Here is a 17,312-nt window from a genome sequence, read left to right on the forward strand (position 1 = left end):
GGTTAGTGTTGGATGAGAGATCAAAATTTATGTCTCATTTTTATGTCCATCTGATTTGGCCATTTCAGCTACAATTAAAACAGACATGGGGGGGGGCGGAAGAAGAACGAACTGGGGAGGAGGGTAGAGAAAACAGTGCAACAATGAATGAATGAAAACCCAAAATCTCTGTAAATGTTCATTAAAAGTAATAAAATTTAATAATAATTAAAATTATGTTTCATTTTTATGTCCATCTGATTTAGCTGTTTCAGCTAGTTACTAAGATTTGCATTTAGGCTTCCTTAACTGCTGATGAAAATGAGATGGAAATGGCTGGGTTCTAGATACTGAACCCCAAAACCAAGGTGCCAGACTTACACCTCGCTGTCTGCTGTGGACTTGGGATCGACCCATGGCAGGTTTTCAGAGGCAAAGACAAGATCCATCTCTGGCGGAGCAGCTGGTGGATTTAAGCTATGTGACTTTGGTATTGCAGCACTGCTTCTTAACACTAGGCCACCAGAGCTCCCAATGCCACTTTGTGAGGATTAAAAATTCAGAATACAGCTTGCATTTTATGTTTTATCTATAAGGTGGTTGTAGACTCCTAGAACTTACTTTAGACTGTTATATTTGATGAGTAGGCACTCTTGTGTAGTTATATTTTACAAAAGTACCAAAGTTACAATCTGTCAAACTCCATTCTGTGTCTATTCACTACATTGGATAAGAGTTAACCGTGATGGTGACAGAAGTCACACATAAATTAAGACTTCAGTAACTGTCACATTAGTGGACTGATAGCATTTAAAGTTAGTTCTGGGAACTGAATTGAAGCTCAGGATGTTGGCAGGAGGGCAGGTGAGATACCAGGTACAGGTGAGAGGGCAGGTAATGCACCAAGCATTAAGTATAGGACTATTTTATAAGGTGTGTTAAGTCAGAGGAGTTGAGAAAAGAGATGCATGTACTTTAATAATGTTATTAACGTGATGATAGTTAAATTTTAATTTCCATTTATCTTACATTTTTTGGCATTTGAAAAAGTGATAAGAGAAACCTCAATTTTAATTGCAAATATTTCTTCTTCTTAAGTTTCCATAGCAACAAGGTCAGAACACCAAATATAATGTACATACACATTGAAAGTTTGCTTTTAATCACTTTATTTCCGTCAGTTTTACATCAGTTTCCCGGGAAACTGAGAAATACCTAGTTAGATAGAAAAATAATTTTGCTTTGCTACCATAAAAAATTATTTTGGTTACTTACATGGAATTGTACATAAATCATGTTCTGCTCATGTGATCCATTCTCTCGTCTTGAGGGGTGAGTAAAAGGAAGGAATTGGCAATATGACACAGAAAACCCTCTGAGCCATAGCTTTTTCCTCTTTCCAGTAGCTATTTTAAATCATTCTTCCATGTTTTTTCTTTTTATTAATGACTATAATAAGTATAAATTAAGATTCAGAAAATACAGAAAGTCTATCTTTCATAGACAGGCTACCTAAAATTAACTGTTTTTACAGAACTTTTTGTATGCATGTAAACATTTTTTAATTGATTTTATAAAAATGTGATCACTTAAAATGTATTACATCATATTTTGAGAACTTTTTTAGTAATGACAAAGTTCCTGGGACAGGGCTTGACACACATCAGCAATTATTTGATGCTGGCTTTCTGTGCCCGTGCACACTGCTCTTCTGCCTAGTGTACCAACAGATGGTTGTCAGTTGACTCTTTAATGATAAAGTAGTCTGTCATTTCTCTATAAAGCATCCCAAATAAAAATTTATTTTGATGATTAATATGTCGTACTTTCCTAGACTTTACATGGTATATTTTGTCTTAACAACTTAATTAAATCCGCACAATAAGGTATTTTGTAGTTAAGGCATTTTAGTATTATATATTTTTATATCAAATTGATGTTATTCTTTATCTTTTTACTGTACATCAAAATTTCTGTTATAGTGATTTTGTTGTTGATAGCCTGGTTCTTGTCTTTAGTTCGGTATAACCTTTTTTTAAGAGATTGTATTGTTGTTGTTCGAGTAGTAGACAACTCATAGCAACCCTATGAGTTAAAGACCTAAACACTTGTATAACTTTCATCGTTTCTCCAAGTTCATAGAGTTTCCAGAGGCCAGCTATTTCCGAAGTGGAAGCCACTCCTGCTTCCAGGCTTGTTGTAATCAAGGTTCTCCACCAAACACTGTCCACCATGGGTAACCATTATTGCATTTGACACATCAGTGTCACAGTGTTTAGCATCACAGCAACCATGAGTTACCTCTGTACAGCAAATGGACAGACCAGTGCTATACCACTTAGAAGAATGTTTGACCAAAACCAATTAAAACCAGGCCTGAGGGTTGCAGATTAAAATCACCCACCTTTGGCTTGGTAGCATCACTTTCTGTCCACTAGGCCAACAGAGCTCTCTCTATGTTGTTGTTGTTGTTAAGTGTCGTTGAGTCATAGACGACTCATAGTGACCCTATGAACGTTTCTCCAAGTTCCTAGAGTTATGGAGGTAAGCTATTTTGGAAGTGGATGCCACTCCTGCTTAATAACTAATATTTATCGAACACTTGTTATATGCTATGTAATTGGTTTAAAAGTCCAGTTGCCATGGAATTAATGGACTCAAGTATTTCATGTGTGTCAGAGGAAAACAGTGTCCATAAAGTTTTTCATGGATGGTTTGCTTTGGAATTAGATCACCAGGCCTTTCTTCAGAGCTGCCTCAGAGTGGGTTTGTACCCCCAACCTTACAGATAGCAGCTGTCTGACCTAGTCATTTGTACCATAAATGGCTTTACTAAATTTTAAGTTACTCAAATAATTAGTTTTCAAAAAATTATCCTGCTTCTCCTTCTTTAGTATAGAATTGATACTTGGATCAAACACTGTCAGGGATACAGTGACAGAGCTTGCCTTCCCCGTAGTTCCCATTCTCTACTGCACTACAGAGTGCAGTCTCTCTCTGCTCCGGAAAGGACTGACCTTGCTTGTGGACACTGCTCCACTAGTATACGGTCGAGACAGGTGGTAGTTCACAAGGCTTACTGCTTTGTTGTCATATTGGTCTTCAGTGACCAAATCATAAGAAATTATAAGAAATCTCAGAAGATGTGGAATAACTAAAGAAACTTAATTAGTTTTGAGTGCATTGTAATATGTTTATTAATGTTTTTTTCTGGTTTCGATTTAAGGAAGATGGTGGGATTTCAGAACAGAAAGCCTCTGCCCTAACTCACCTCTTCACATTATAAAGGAGACTGGAGGTTGCCAACATATGGGATGATCAAGAAGTTTAGTTAACTATGGGAAGGATCTAGAGTTGTGAGTTGGGGAGGGAGGAGAGGTTTTTTTTTTTTTTTTTATGGAGCCCTAGTGGAGTGTTGGACTGCTCACCAGAATGTCAGCAGTTCAAATCTATAGCCACTTTGAGGGAGAAAGATGAGCAGTCTCTTCCTGTAAAGATTAACAGGCACAGGAACCCAAGTAAGGGTTGCTGTGAGTTAGCATTAGCTTGATAGCAGTGACTTTAGTCCTTAAGTGACACATGAATAGTCCTAAAAGTGAGAGGAAACTGAGGGGGTGGAGGGGGGGAGGTGGGTGGAGGGGGAAAACTCTTCCATGCAGAAGGGAACAAACTTAGTGTGGACAGGGGACAGAAAGATGGAGGCTGGCTGCAGCAAGTGAAAAGGATGTCAGAAGAGATATGGGCAGTTCTGAGAGTAGACTAGCACACACAACAGACTGTTGGTGGAAATAAGACGAGCTAGCAGGTTGGCTGTGATGATGGAGTGGACAGAAACCCTGACTTGGTTCTGATTCTCTCTATACACACTAGAACCAAATACTGCCTGGTTCTTTGCCATCCCCACAATTCTTGCTGCATTTGAGGCCATTGTTGAAACGACTTTGCTATCTCTTTTGTTGAGGGTCTTCCTCTTTGTCGCTGGCCCTCAGTTGTAATAGCGTGATGTCCTTCTCCAGGGACTGGTGCCTCTTCCTAACATATCCAAAGTAAGCGAAACAAAGTTTTCACCATCCTCACTTCTCAGCAACATTCTTGCTGTACTTTTCCCAAGAAAGATTCCTTCTGGCAGTCTATGGGATAGTCATCATTATTCACCCACGTCACCACTCCTGGATATCACTTCTTGGTTGCTGTTTTGAGGTGTCTTCTAGTCTTCTCTGTCTACAACAATCTAAACCTTGCCCAATCTTGCATTTTCCTCACTGTCTCTAGCCTGCTCTAGCCCATTGTCGTCATTTCATCTCATTGAAGGTCTTCCTCTCCTCTTTTTTGACTCACACTCCACCTTCCAAGCCTGTTGGAACTGCTTAGGCTGCCCCCTCCTGACAACATGACCAAAGTATGTGAGGTGAAGTCTTCACTGTGCTTCCTTCTTAAGGAACATTCTGGTTGTACTTCCTTAAAGACACATTTGTTTGGTATTTTGGTAGATCATGGTATATTGGGTACGCGTCACCATCACTACAGTTCATAAGCATCTTGAATTAAGTAACCTTCTGCATTCATCGTCCAACTTTGACATACATATGAAGTAATTGAAAATACAAGGGCTTGGATCTGGTGGGTGTACCTTTGTCTTTAAACTAACATCCCTGCTCTTTTAATACTTTAAAGAAGCCTTGGCAACAGATTTGCCTGATATAAGTGGTGCTTCCATGGATATTAAATGTGGATCCAAGAAAAACAAAATCCTGGACGTCACTCTTTTCTTCATCTATCATGGTGTTGCCTGTTGGCCCAATTGTAAAGATTTCTTTTTTTAAGTTAGTCAAATTTAAAAGTGTTTGTGTGTGGGGGGGTGTGTTTATAACAACTTGAGTGACACTAATGTTAATAGTTTCTGATTACCCATTACCATTGGATCAAAATCCAATTTGTTGTTGATAGCCTGGTTCTTGTCTTTAGTTCAGTATAACCTTTTTTTAAGAGATTGTATTGTTGTTGTTCGAGTAGTAGACAACTCATAGCGACCCTATGAGTTAAAGACCTAAACACTTGTATAACTTTGTATAACAGCCTAATTGTGAAGATTTTGTTTTCTTCATGTTGAGGTATAATCAATGCTAAAGGCTGTAGTCTTTGACCTTTTTTCTATAAGTACTTTAAGTCCCTTTAACTTCTCACTCTCATGCTGTCGAGTTAGAACTGACTTTTAACTGAAACCCCTATCTGCTTTTCAAGACTGTAAATAACACAGTCCCGTTTCACTCCCATGGAGCCACTGGTGGAATCAGACTGCTGGAGTGGAGTGGCCTTTGGGTTGGTGGTGCAACTCCTGTCATCTTCCTTACTCATTTTCTTAATGTTTGAATGCATAAAAGATGACTGAAAAGACTTTGGTTTGGGTCAGTTGTATCATAGACCTGAGAGTAGTGATATCTTTGTTTTACCATTTTTGCTTTTTAATACCTCAAGAGAGGTATTTTGCAGAAGATTTTCCCAGTGAAATGTGAGTTGTTTTATTTGTTGGTTGCTGCTACTATGGGCATTGATTGTGGATCAAGTATAATGAAATCTTTGCTACCAGTCTTTTCTTCCTTTATCATATGTTGCTTGTTGGGCTAGTGAGAGATTTTGTTCCACCCAAAGGTGTAATTCGTACTGAAAGCTATATTTGATCTTCATCAGTAAATACTCTAAGCCTTCTTTTCTTTCAGCAAGCAAGGCTGTTAATTGAGTCTTCCTCCAATCATGCTGCTTTCTTTGTCTGATCCAGCACCTCCTGTTATGTGCTTAACATGCGGATTGAGTAAGTACTGTGAAAGGGTACAAACCTAATGCATACCTTGATTTTAAAACCATGCAGGCTCCCCTTGTTCCGTTCTAATGATTACCTCTTGGTCTATATACAGGTTCTGCATGAACAACTAACTGTTCTGGAGTATTCGTTGAGATATTGTCCATAGTTTATTATGATTCATCACAATGCATTAATTCACTATGAATGCCTTTGCATAGTCAAAAAAACATAGGTAAACATCTGATGTTCTCTGCTTTTAGCCACTGCTCGTCTGCCATCAGCAATGATTAAATCTCATTTTTGTTTCTGAATTCAGGATCATTTCTGGTCGTTCCCTTTCAGTGTACTGCTACAATCATTTTAAAGTTCTTCAGCTAAATATTGCTTGTGTGTGATATTAATGACACTACTTTATATTTTCAGCAATGTAATGCTGAAATGTTAACTTTTATATGCCAGGAAATTGAGGAGATAGCTTTCTGGTTAACCAACTAAAAGAGATTCATATTTGTGCCTATTCGCTTTGTTTCAATGCTCTTGGGTTGCACATTTCATTATAATGCTTTCTTTTCTTTCTCTGATTGTCCTTTGAAATCATCTCTTCACGTCTTTTATATTATTACATTCTTTTCCTTTAGCTACTCTACTTTAAAAAGCAACTTTCAGAGTCTCTTCAGACATTTATGTTGATCTTTTTTCTCTCTCTTTTAATGACCTTTTTATTCCTTCATGTATTACAATCTTGATGCCATTCCACAGTCCATCTGGCTACTGTTGTTCAGTGCATCAGATCTGTTCTGGAGGTCTCAAGATCAAGGTGGAATAGACTCAAGGTAGTACTTAAGGTCTCATGGACTTGTTTTCATTTCTTCAGCTTCAGCTTGAATTTGCATATGAGCAGTTGATGGTCTGTTCCACAGTTAGCATTTGAATGTAGTCTGACCAGTGATGATGAGTTTCTTTATAATCTCTCTGCACAAATATGGTTGATTTCATCCCTTTGGGTCCCTCCCAGGATGAATTCACAGTTTATATATGTCATTGAAAAAGAAGTATTTCAGAGAGGAAGTTTTGATCCTGTAAAATTCTGTTACATTGTCTCCTGTGTCATTTCTATCAGTATTTTCCAAGTATTGAATCTGCTTAGTTGCTAATCCATAATTAAGGATGCATCTTGATAGTAGTTACGTCAATTTCAGGCTGTAGAGGTTGGTAAAAATCTTCAGTTTCTTCATTTTTGCATAATAGTCTTTGAACACTAGTTTAAATTGATCTTCCTTGTAGGTGTATTACCCTTTCACTGCCACTTTTGTACTTCAGGAAATGCTCTTTGAGGAAGCAGCTCTTCCCCATGTTTATTCTGAGTACCTTTCAACCTGGGTGCTGATCTTCCAGCACTGTCGCAGACAGTGTTCTGACAAGGTTTCTTGAAATAGATTGCTAGGTTCTTCTTTTCAGTCTCTCTTAGTTGTCTGGAAGCTTTATTGAAACTTGTCTATCAAGGTTGGTCCACCATGGCATTTAAAATATAGGTGGCCATAGCTTCTAGAATCACAGCCAAATATAAGCTACCAAAGTGTGACAAACTGCTTTTTTAATAAACTGTGTTTAATGAAGGCCTAAAATATGCAAGACTTGAAATGAAAGTTAATCTAAAAGTAGATAACAAAGATATGAATAGACAAATCACAGAAAAAGAAATGCAGATGGCCCTTTAAACATATCTTCACACATAAGAAATGCAAATTAAAAGTCTACTGCAGTTTGTCTCCTGTTGGGAGGCAATCCAAAAAACTTGACAGCATTCTTTGGAGAGGCCAGGAAGGAGCAGTCACATTGCTGGTTGAAGTTTAAAATGGTATGACCCCCATGAAGGGGAATTTGGTGCAGTCTCATGCAATGACTATAGAACCCCTTGATCCAAAAATCCTACTTTAAAAAATTTATCCTGAAGCTACATCCCACAGATATAACACAATACATGTACAGGTTTGTTTCATTATTTTGGTAGCATAATTGATTGAGTGACTGGGGTAGTTGGGGTGGGTGTGTCGGAGACAGTGGCATAGGACAGAGCAGGGTTTAAGGTTTTTGTACATAGGATCGCTATGAGTCTCAAGCTACTCCACAGCACATAACAACAAAAACTACAATACTGGGAGGAACTCAAATGTCCCTCAGTAAGACACAGGTGAGATGAGCTGGTACATACATATAGTAGAGAATCAGGGAGGTCAAAACAGAATGAGACCATCTCTTTGTACCTGAATAGAGTCATCTTCAAGTTATGTTAATGACAGTGGCCAAGACAGATGATAATGCAGTAATATGTGCAAAAGAAAAATTCCTGTGTAAGAAAAAAGCGAATATATGTATTTGCTTATTTAAAGCAAAACACTGGAGTGGAGAGGGAGGATTCATGGTGACTGCATAACTCATTCCTTTCATGAACAGTCAAAGCATAATGCTTATCCATTTTATTTGCTACTTGGATGTGGGCAGTGAGTCAGCATTTTATGTTCACAGTTTTCATTTTTTATTTAGTATGGAGGTTTTGTTGGTGAAGTAACATGTACATCTAGATATAGATTCGTCTTCTGTTTCTTCTGATCCCCATAATGTTTGGTGTCAGGTGGTATATAGGTTTTAACATCAGTTTCACATATGAGAAGACAGGTTCTGAGAAGTACAGATTAAATTGTCTAAAGTTTTTAAAAACAAGGCTCAGTAGCAGTCATTCAGGAAAGTAAATTCCAGATAAGTATAGGGAAGGTTTTATAGAAGGTTTTTACAGGCTCCTTTGAGTATCACTTTTCGTTCTTCGTTATTGTATTAAAGCAGTTCATTCTATTTAATAGTGTGAAGAAAGTGGAGATAGCATGTAAAAGAAATTGTTTAAAAGTTCACATGCTGAGTAAAGTGCTATTATTTAGAATTTTTTTTTTAAAGGACATGTGTTTGTTGTTAGGTGGAGCTGAGTCAACTTCAACTCAAGAATAACAGTGCGCTGTTTCTTCAGTGAAATGCGCCGGCGCTTGTGCTGCAGGATGCGTGGAGTAACAAGACACTGAATCTTGGGTGCTTTGGTCCTAGGTTTCTTGCCTCCTTTGTTCAACTCCCCCTCTTTTAAAAAATCATTAATCTTGGTAGCGCTCCTGATACAAAATTGGTTCTGTTGACTCAAAAATCATTGAGAATCAGTCACTGATAAAGAAGTAGAGCAGGAGGAGAACAATTCAACTATCTTTACCTAAAAATCTTGGTCTTCAGAAACATTTAGGCTGTTTTGTACGTAACCTGTGTATGTGCTAATGCAGATGGATATTACCTTTATAATAAAGCATATTAGCTGGTAAAACATCCTAACAGGATTATTGTGTCCAGTAGGTGGTACAATTGATGTGCCCCCTTAAGGAGCTATAATGCCAGCAACATTGGACTTAAAACTAAAGACCACTGACCAGAGGATGAGCTGATAGTAAAGCTGCAAGAGGTTGACAGTGCACAGATAGCAAATTGAGAGGGAAGTAAGCAGGCTTTGGAAACTGGCCTTTCCTCTGGGAAAATAGGTCCAGAGCTCATGTGAGTGAAAGGTGGGTCTTCGGATTATTTGTTTGGATTCAACACTCACCTCATACCTCATGATGACCTAGTGGTAACTGCCTCTAGGAAGAAAATAAATTGCTCATCCTGTTTGTTTACATGGTGAAAGTTAGACTCTTCTTATAAAACAATAAACTTACTGGTTTAAAAAAAAAAAGAATAACACTATGAACAGAAACCTGAACCTTGCACTGTTTTGCGCCATCCTCACAATCTGATCTGCTCGAGATGATTGTTATTAGTCCATCTTGTTGAAACTGCTCTTCTCCTTCTCTAATCCTTACCCTTTCCCAGCATGATGTCTTTTTCCAGGAACTGACTCCTCTTGACAGCATGCCCAGAGTATGTAAGACTCAGTTTCCCCATCCTCGCCTCTACTGAACATTTTGGTTGCAGTTCTTCCAAGATAGACTTATTTGTTCTCTTGGCAGTCCATGTGATTATTCGGTACTCTTCTCCTGATGCCATAATTTAAAGGCATCAATGCTCTCATCCCTATTCATTGTTCACCTTTCAGATGGATAGGAAACAATTGAAGAGACCATGACTTGGATCAGGTGGTACACCTTAGTCTTTTAACTGGTATCAGTCCTCTTTAACACTTTGGTGTGGTCCTTAAATGCAGATTTTCTGAGTGTAACATGTCTTTTGACTCTTGTTGCCATGGAGGATGTTGATTGTGGCTCTCAGTAAAGTCAACTTTTTGTCAACTTCAATCTTTTCTCCATCGGTCTTGTGGCCTATTGGTTCAGAGGTGAGTATTTTTTCCTCTTGATAAGATGTAATTTGTATTGGATCTTCTGCAGCAAATGCTGCAAGTCCTTTTCACTTTATGGAAGCAAAGTTATGTCATTTGTAATAATGTGGCAACAGGATTTGAGGAAGACTCATCAACAACTTGCCTCAACCTATTGATCATTTCTGATATTCCATATTCTTCCTCATAGAGTTCAGCTTCTTGAATTATTCAGCATACAAATTGGATAGGTATGGAGAAAGAATGCACATCTTACCTTTCTTAATTTTAAACCATGTTCTGTTGGAACAAATGCTTCTTGATCTGTGTTCTAGGAAGTGCATAGTTTATCAGCTGTCATTCTATCAGCTAGGAGAGCAGATTCAAAGCATGGGAGTACCAGGGTTCTGCTGGGAGCTGTGTGCTTTGGGGCAAGGGCAACTGAAGATTCTCACATAGGAATTAATTGGGGTAGAGAATGGACTAAAATAAGATATTGTGTACCTTCCAGTTGGAACGAACTGATAGTTGATCCTCCAGCAGTTTTCAGAGGCAGTAAATCACTCAGGAGATTGCCTTTCTTTGTCCTGAAGAGTAAATGGTAGATTTGAACCATGTATACTTGTACCAAGAGACAGTCGTCAGAACAGAACAAGGAAACACTGCATGGTTCAAAATTGAAAAGGGTGTATGCCAGGGATGTGTCTTATCTCCATACCTTTTCAATCTATATGCAGGACATATTGTCCGGGAGGCTGGGCTCTGTAAGGAGAAATGTGGGAAAGTCAGCAGTTAGGGATTTCTTAAAATTATTGAGGCATAATGATGTCAGTTTGAGAACTAAGGTGTGTATGATTTAGGCCATGGTCTTTCTGATCACTTGCTGTGCTTCTGAGAGCTGGACAATGAATAAGGATAACACAAGAATTGATGCCTTTGAGTTGTTGTGTTGGAGAAGAGTGATGAACAAACATTCCATGGAATGCCAAAAGAACAAATAAATATGTCTTGGAGAAAGGGCACCTAGAGTTCTCTTTAGAGGCAAGATGATAAAACTTCACCTCACGTACATCAGGCATATTGGTAGGAGGGGGGTATTCCTTGGAGAGGGACATGGTATTTGGAGAGGCAGAGGGTTGGCGAAGGTGAGGAAGACCCTCGAACAGGTGAATTGAGGCTGTGCACTCTAATGCATTAGGAAATGTGATGATGGCATAGGATAGGACAGGGTTCAGGAAATGTGAGGATGGCGTAGGATAGGACAGGGTTCACATCTGTTGTTCATAGGATTGCTGTGAGTCACATGTGACTCTGTGGTGCCTAACAACAGCAAGCTGCTAGAGCTCCCTGTATTCAAAAATAAGAGAGAAAATAATCAGAGTGAACATGATAATCCTAAAACATGTTTGTGATATGGGCCATGAATCTTCTGTAACGTAGAGTATAGGGGTGACAGAGCAGATAATGCAGTCAGCCTTTAAGCAGATGGATGTCGAAGCCAGGAACCGCTGACATCGTCTGTTTAATTGGAGTATATCTAAATCAATATACAGCTTCTAACTCAGATAATTTTTGATGATTGTTCTCTAATATTTTGAAAAAAAATCATTGAGTATTTGAGGTTGTATAGTTTTAAGATATTTTGCCTTTAACACATTTTATTGATTCTAAGTTGAATTTTTTCTTTTATACTTATTTCTCTACATTGATTTTTACACTGAATCTTCCCATTTCTTTCACCCACCTCCCATCAAGTTGTGCGACACTGTGATTAACCCCTCCACCCCTGCCCATCCTCACCTTTCTACTCCTCCCTAACCCCCATGAATCCTCACTCCTCCCTGCTCCCCCCATAAATCCTCGTACGTGTTCTACGATAATGGTCTTATACAGTATTTGTCCTTATGGGACTGAGTTAGTTCACTTAGCATAATGCTCTGTAGTCCCTCCCTAGTTAGGTAGTAATTTACAAAATCATTGCTCCTGCTTAGTATTCCATCCTGTGAGTGTACCATAATTTCTCAATCCATTTGATTGTGCTTGGACATTTAGGCTGTTTCCATGTTCTTTTGATGGTGAATAACACTGCTTTGAACTTTGGTGTACAAGTCTCTGTGCCTCAGTTCTCATTCTGTTGGAGTTGAAAGTATTTTTAAATCTCTGCAATTGAAAAGACCATGGCGAGCTCTGGTGGCCTCGTGACAAGAAGCTACACTGCAATCCCAGAGGTGTGCGGTTCAAATCCACCAGATGCTTTGCTGGAGAAGGAGGAATAATCTCCTCCTGTACCAGTCAAATATGATTTGACGGTACACACACACACACACACACACACACACACACACACGAATTAAAATAAAATAAAAAAAGAAAAAAACCTGACAATTGTCTGAATCCTAGAGGAAAAACAGTATTCTATGTCTGTTTCATAGATTCATTCTGATTTTGAGGACTGTTTACCTTAAAACATGAGTTAATTTTGTTGAAGTCTTACTTTCCCTACATTAAAAATCATAAGCCCAAATACGTCTTGGAGTAGCCAGTGTTAGGAGGGCCAGTCTTTGGCAGAAGACAGCATGCTTGGAATCTCACCATCTCTGACATACCTTCCCCCAATGCCCCAGTTACTTTTCCAATCCATCTCGTTCAGGGTCTTCCTCTTCTGCACTGTCCCCCTACCCTTTCAAGCATGTCGTCCTTCTCTGAGGACTGGTCCCTCCTGATAGCTTGCCCAAAGTATGTAATACAGAGCTTCCTTGCCTCTAAGGAGCAGCTTGGTTTCATCCTATTCAGAAAAGACTTGTTTTCTTGGTGGACCATAGTATGTTTCGTACTCTTCTCCAGCACAACTCAGACATTCTTCTTTTGTCATCTTTAGTCGTTGTCCAGTTTTCTGATGCATAGCAAATAATTGCAAAGACCATGGTCCTGGATCAGGCACACCTTAGTTTTAGACTGACCAGACAGCAGATTTTTCTAATGGAATTCATCTTTTGATTTCCTGATTACTATGCCAAGAGTGTTGATTGTGGCCTACTTTTATCCCATAAAAAGAGAAATCCTGTGTAACTTTGCAATTTCCCATTGTCGTTGTTGTTGTTATGTGCCGTCAAGTTGTTTGCTACTCAGAGTGTCCCTGTGTACAAGAGCCCTAAACACTGCTGTATCCTGTGCCAACCTGTCTCTGACAAACCTTCTCCCAATACCGCATTTACTGAATCGATCCATCTCATTGAGGGTCTTCCTCTCTTACGCTGTTCCTTTACCCTCCCAAGCATGATGTCCCTCTCCAAGAACTGGTCCCTCCTTGCAGCATGCCCAGAGTATGTCAGATGAAGCTTCAGAATCCTTGCTTCCAAGGAGCAGCCAGTTTCACCCTTTCCAGGACAAACCTGTTTGTTCTCCTAGCAGTTCATGGTATATTCAACACTCTTCTCCAGCACCACAGCTCAAAGGCATCAATTCTCCTGTCATCCCTAGTCATTGTCCAGCTCTCTGATGCATAGCATGCAATTGTGAAGATTATTGCCTGCACCTGCCACACCTTAGTCTCCAACCTGACGTCTTTTCTCTTCAGTACTCTGGAGAGGTCCCTGTCAGCTGACTTCCCCAATGCAATTCGTCTCTTGATTTCCTGGCTGCTGGTATCAAGAGTGTTGAGTGTGGAACCAAGCAAACTAAAACTGTTAACAGTCTCTTAACCATTCATTATGATGCTGCCAATGAGCCCAGTGGTGAGAATCTTTGTTTTATTTATGTTGAGCTTCAATCCATATTTAAGGCTGCAGTCTTTGACCTTCTGCAGCAAGCACTTCAGGCTCGCCTCAGTTTCAGCAAACTTATATGTCATCTGCATAATACAGGTTGTTGATGAATCTTCCTGATCCTACATTCCTCTTCATACAGCCCAGCATCCCGGCTGAGCTGTTCTGCTTACAGATTGAAAAGGTATGGAGACAAAATATATCCCTGGAGGACACCCTTCCCGATTTTGAACCACGCAGTGTCTCCTTTCTCTGTTCTGACGACTGCCTCTTGTTCAAGTATAGGTTTTGTGTAAGCACAATCATATGTTCTGGGATTCCCACTCTTCTCAGAGTCAGCCACAGTTTGTTGTGATTTCTGATTAGACATTTTAAATTGTCTTTTTTTCCCTTATTCATTACTAAAATCTTCTGAGACCATTAAAATGAATTGATATGTAGCTGTTTTAAAATTATTTTTGTACTCAACTGAATTCTCATACCTTTTGTCTCTTCTTGTTACACAGATTTAGCTTTTGAGTCAAATCCTTCTGACCATCCAAGGGCAAGCACAATTTTCCTGAGCAAATCCCAGACAGATGGTAAGACAGTGTTTTCATTTTGTTTCTTAAGGAGGAAGAGTGAAAACTCAGTTTTTATTTTGTGAGATGGGTTACAGAGAACATTTATTTAGGTGTACTTATATCTTGGTTCAATTTTCACATTTATTTGCCTCATTTTAACATGTGATGTTATAATTGCATTGGTGAACAGAACATAGACTTTATATTCACGTACATTTTGCCATACTTCTTTATACAGACACGTAATTGGCCACATGATTTAGAACATGGTTATGGGTTTATACTTGCCCATTTTCCCCTTGCTCCAGAAAGCAGGTGTTTTAAAGAGAAGTGACTAGGATTTAGTTTTCAGTTATGTTTTTATATGCACCAAAAAAAAAAAAAAGAAAACGAAGGATTGAATCTGTGTGTTTGACCTCATTTTATATATTAACCAAATGAGCCTATCTCACACCCATATTTATGCCACTGAAATATTTTCTACTCTTCACACACTCAAGCGCCAGATTAAAAGGATCCAGGCTACATCACCTTAAACATTCTTTCTGATGTGTTTTCCAGAAGCTTTGCCTCATTTTGAACCTGGTGTAAATATCCTGTTCAAACACTCAGAACTGCAGGATTTTCAGGACTTCTGTTTGCCTGCTTATTTTAACATTAAATCCTAGCAAATAAGCTAAGGAGCTAAACATGACCAGTCTTTCCAGGTGATTATTTTATGACAGCAGAATATGGAAAGTGAGGTTTCCAAAGTATTACAGGACCAATTAAAGGGGGGAAGAGTACATTTCGAATCTGGATTTTGATGGTGTGTATTTACTCTGCCTGGTTTGAACAGAGCATTTCTCATTAGGTTTGTTTTCTTCTCCATGTTCCTCAGTCTTCAGGGAGTGCAAATGAGTTCATTTGCATACTTAAGATAGATTGGGTTACTTTCTGGTAGTATGAAGACCCACATATCTGTTTAGTTAAAAAAAAATTTAGTGGATATCCACCAGTATTTGGGCATGCTGGAATCTAAAAATGCAGTAGGGCCAGTCGCCAAATGTCAGTTGATTTTTGGGATGACCATTCTTTTAAGTGATACAGCAGTGATCTGTCTATTTGCTCTACTGAAGTGACTTGGAGTTGCTGTGATGATGAACAACTATGCCATAGAAGTATCAGACACCATACTTGGCTACCCGTCATGGGCAGTGTTTGGTGGATGGAGCTCCAAGATTGATTCAGATTTGAGAGCAGGAGTGGCATCCACTTCCTAAACCACATTCCTCCGGAAACTATGAACTTGGAGAAACAGCCATACTTATAGAAAGGCTTCAGGCCTTTTGTTCATAGGGTTGCTATGAGTTGTGCAATCAACAACAAAACCAACATCAGATAAGTGGTTCAGGATGCTTACAGGGAGTCTGATTTACCTAGAGATTTGTACCTGGCCAGATAATGATTTTTTATGTAAATAAACTGGATCTGAACTGGAAATGGTTCTGTTAGGCAGTAGGTAAACATCTAATTAACTAATATCCCACCTGTACTAATTTGTTTTGCCTTTTCTCTTTATGGAGTTTCCCTCATATATACCAAATATAGAATATCTGGTAGGTCAGAAGTAAAAAAGCATGTTTAGATTTTAGTTTATGTGTCTCATCCTGTGAGGTGATTTAAGTTACAAATTTTATGATGTTTTAAATAAACAGTAGCAGTGCTGCCTGCTTTCCAGAAGCAACATTGGAAGAGTGAGTAAATTTCACCTTAATGGTTTGTTATAATTGCTAATTTATCAGATCAGTAGACACTACTATAATTTTTATGGCAATTTGCATCAGAATTGATAAGTTAATGTTTTTTATTTTTAGTACGAGAAAAGAGGAAGAGCAACCACTTAAACCATGTAAGTAAACATGAAAAGTAAGAAATTAAGGGTTTGAGTTCTAAGTATGTCTATGTGATTCATAATTCTTATGGTCCACATGGGATCCTATATGTGGATTTTCTAAATCTCTTCTGTTTTCCCAAGTGTCAAATTTATTCATAAGTATCTTTGGCTTAGTTGTGCCAGTTTTTAAGATTTCTGACATTTACATTTCAGTAATAACATTTTGATAATAAAGATCTGCCTTAATAATTTTTAAACAGAGGTTCAAAAGTATGGTAACAGCTAAGTCAATTTAATTGCACAAGCTATTGACTTTCTCTCACATAGGTATAAACATAACTTTTTTATTCACCATCACCTTATTTTTCTCATTCCATTCCCTGGAGATACATCACATTTTTTATTAAATCAGTATTTGTGTTATCAGGACTATGCAAATAACAGTAACTGCTGAGTCAGACAGTAGTCTTGCCTTCTTATTCAATCCTCTCCATACACACCCCTCCCCTCCCAAGTCCTGCCAACTCTTCTTCTGTCTCAAATATTCCTCTGTTCTTCTTCAGAAGAACCCCCTTTTCCTCAGAAAGCATTCTCAGCTTACATATAAAAGTCCTTAATATGTGTGTGTGATATTTTCTGAATTTATTCTTCACTCGTTTTATATCAGTTACTCCTTTCACTATCACCTAAATGTAGCATTTGTCAAATGCCTATCAAAAATGTTTTCTGTTCCATTTGTTACTTGGTGAAAGCCTTCTCTAGCCTTTTGACATTCTGCCCCAGTATAGACTAGATTTTCCCTCAGCTTGCTATTTTCCTGGGATGGCCTTTGAAGTTCATACAACTGCCCTCTTGTGTTGAATCCTGTATGTCCTAGGTCCCATGTTTTTTCTGTTGTCTTGTGATTCCTCATTTCACTGGAGCACATTTTCCCTAGAAAGTGCATATGGGTAGACATTTCTGGAGATCTGGTTGTTCTGAAAATCCTCCT

General features: G+C 38.6%; 1 protein-coding gene across 1 annotated transcript in view; it reads left to right on the forward strand.

Moving 5' to 3' along the window:
• Nucleotides 1–17,312, forward strand: part of CCNYL1 (cyclin Y-like 1) — a 36,851-nt gene that overhangs the window by 1,723 nt on the left and 17,816 nt on the right. The window contains exons 2-3 of the mRNA XM_006889128.1: nucleotides 14,389–14,463; nucleotides 16,302–16,336. Coding sequence (XP_006889190.1) covers nucleotides 14,389–14,463; nucleotides 16,302–16,336 — 110 coding nt within the window. The remainder of the gene's footprint in view (nucleotides 1–14,388; nucleotides 14,464–16,301; nucleotides 16,337–17,312) is intronic.

The sequence above is a fragment of the Elephantulus edwardii genome, unplaced genomic scaffold, assembly GCF_000299155.1.
Source record: "Elephantulus edwardii isolate Elephantulus edwardi_28Jun2011 unplaced genomic scaffold, EleEdw1.0 scaffold00075, whole genome shotgun sequence".
Lineage (NCBI taxonomy): Eukaryota > Metazoa > Chordata > Mammalia > Macroscelidea > Macroscelididae > Elephantulus > Elephantulus edwardii.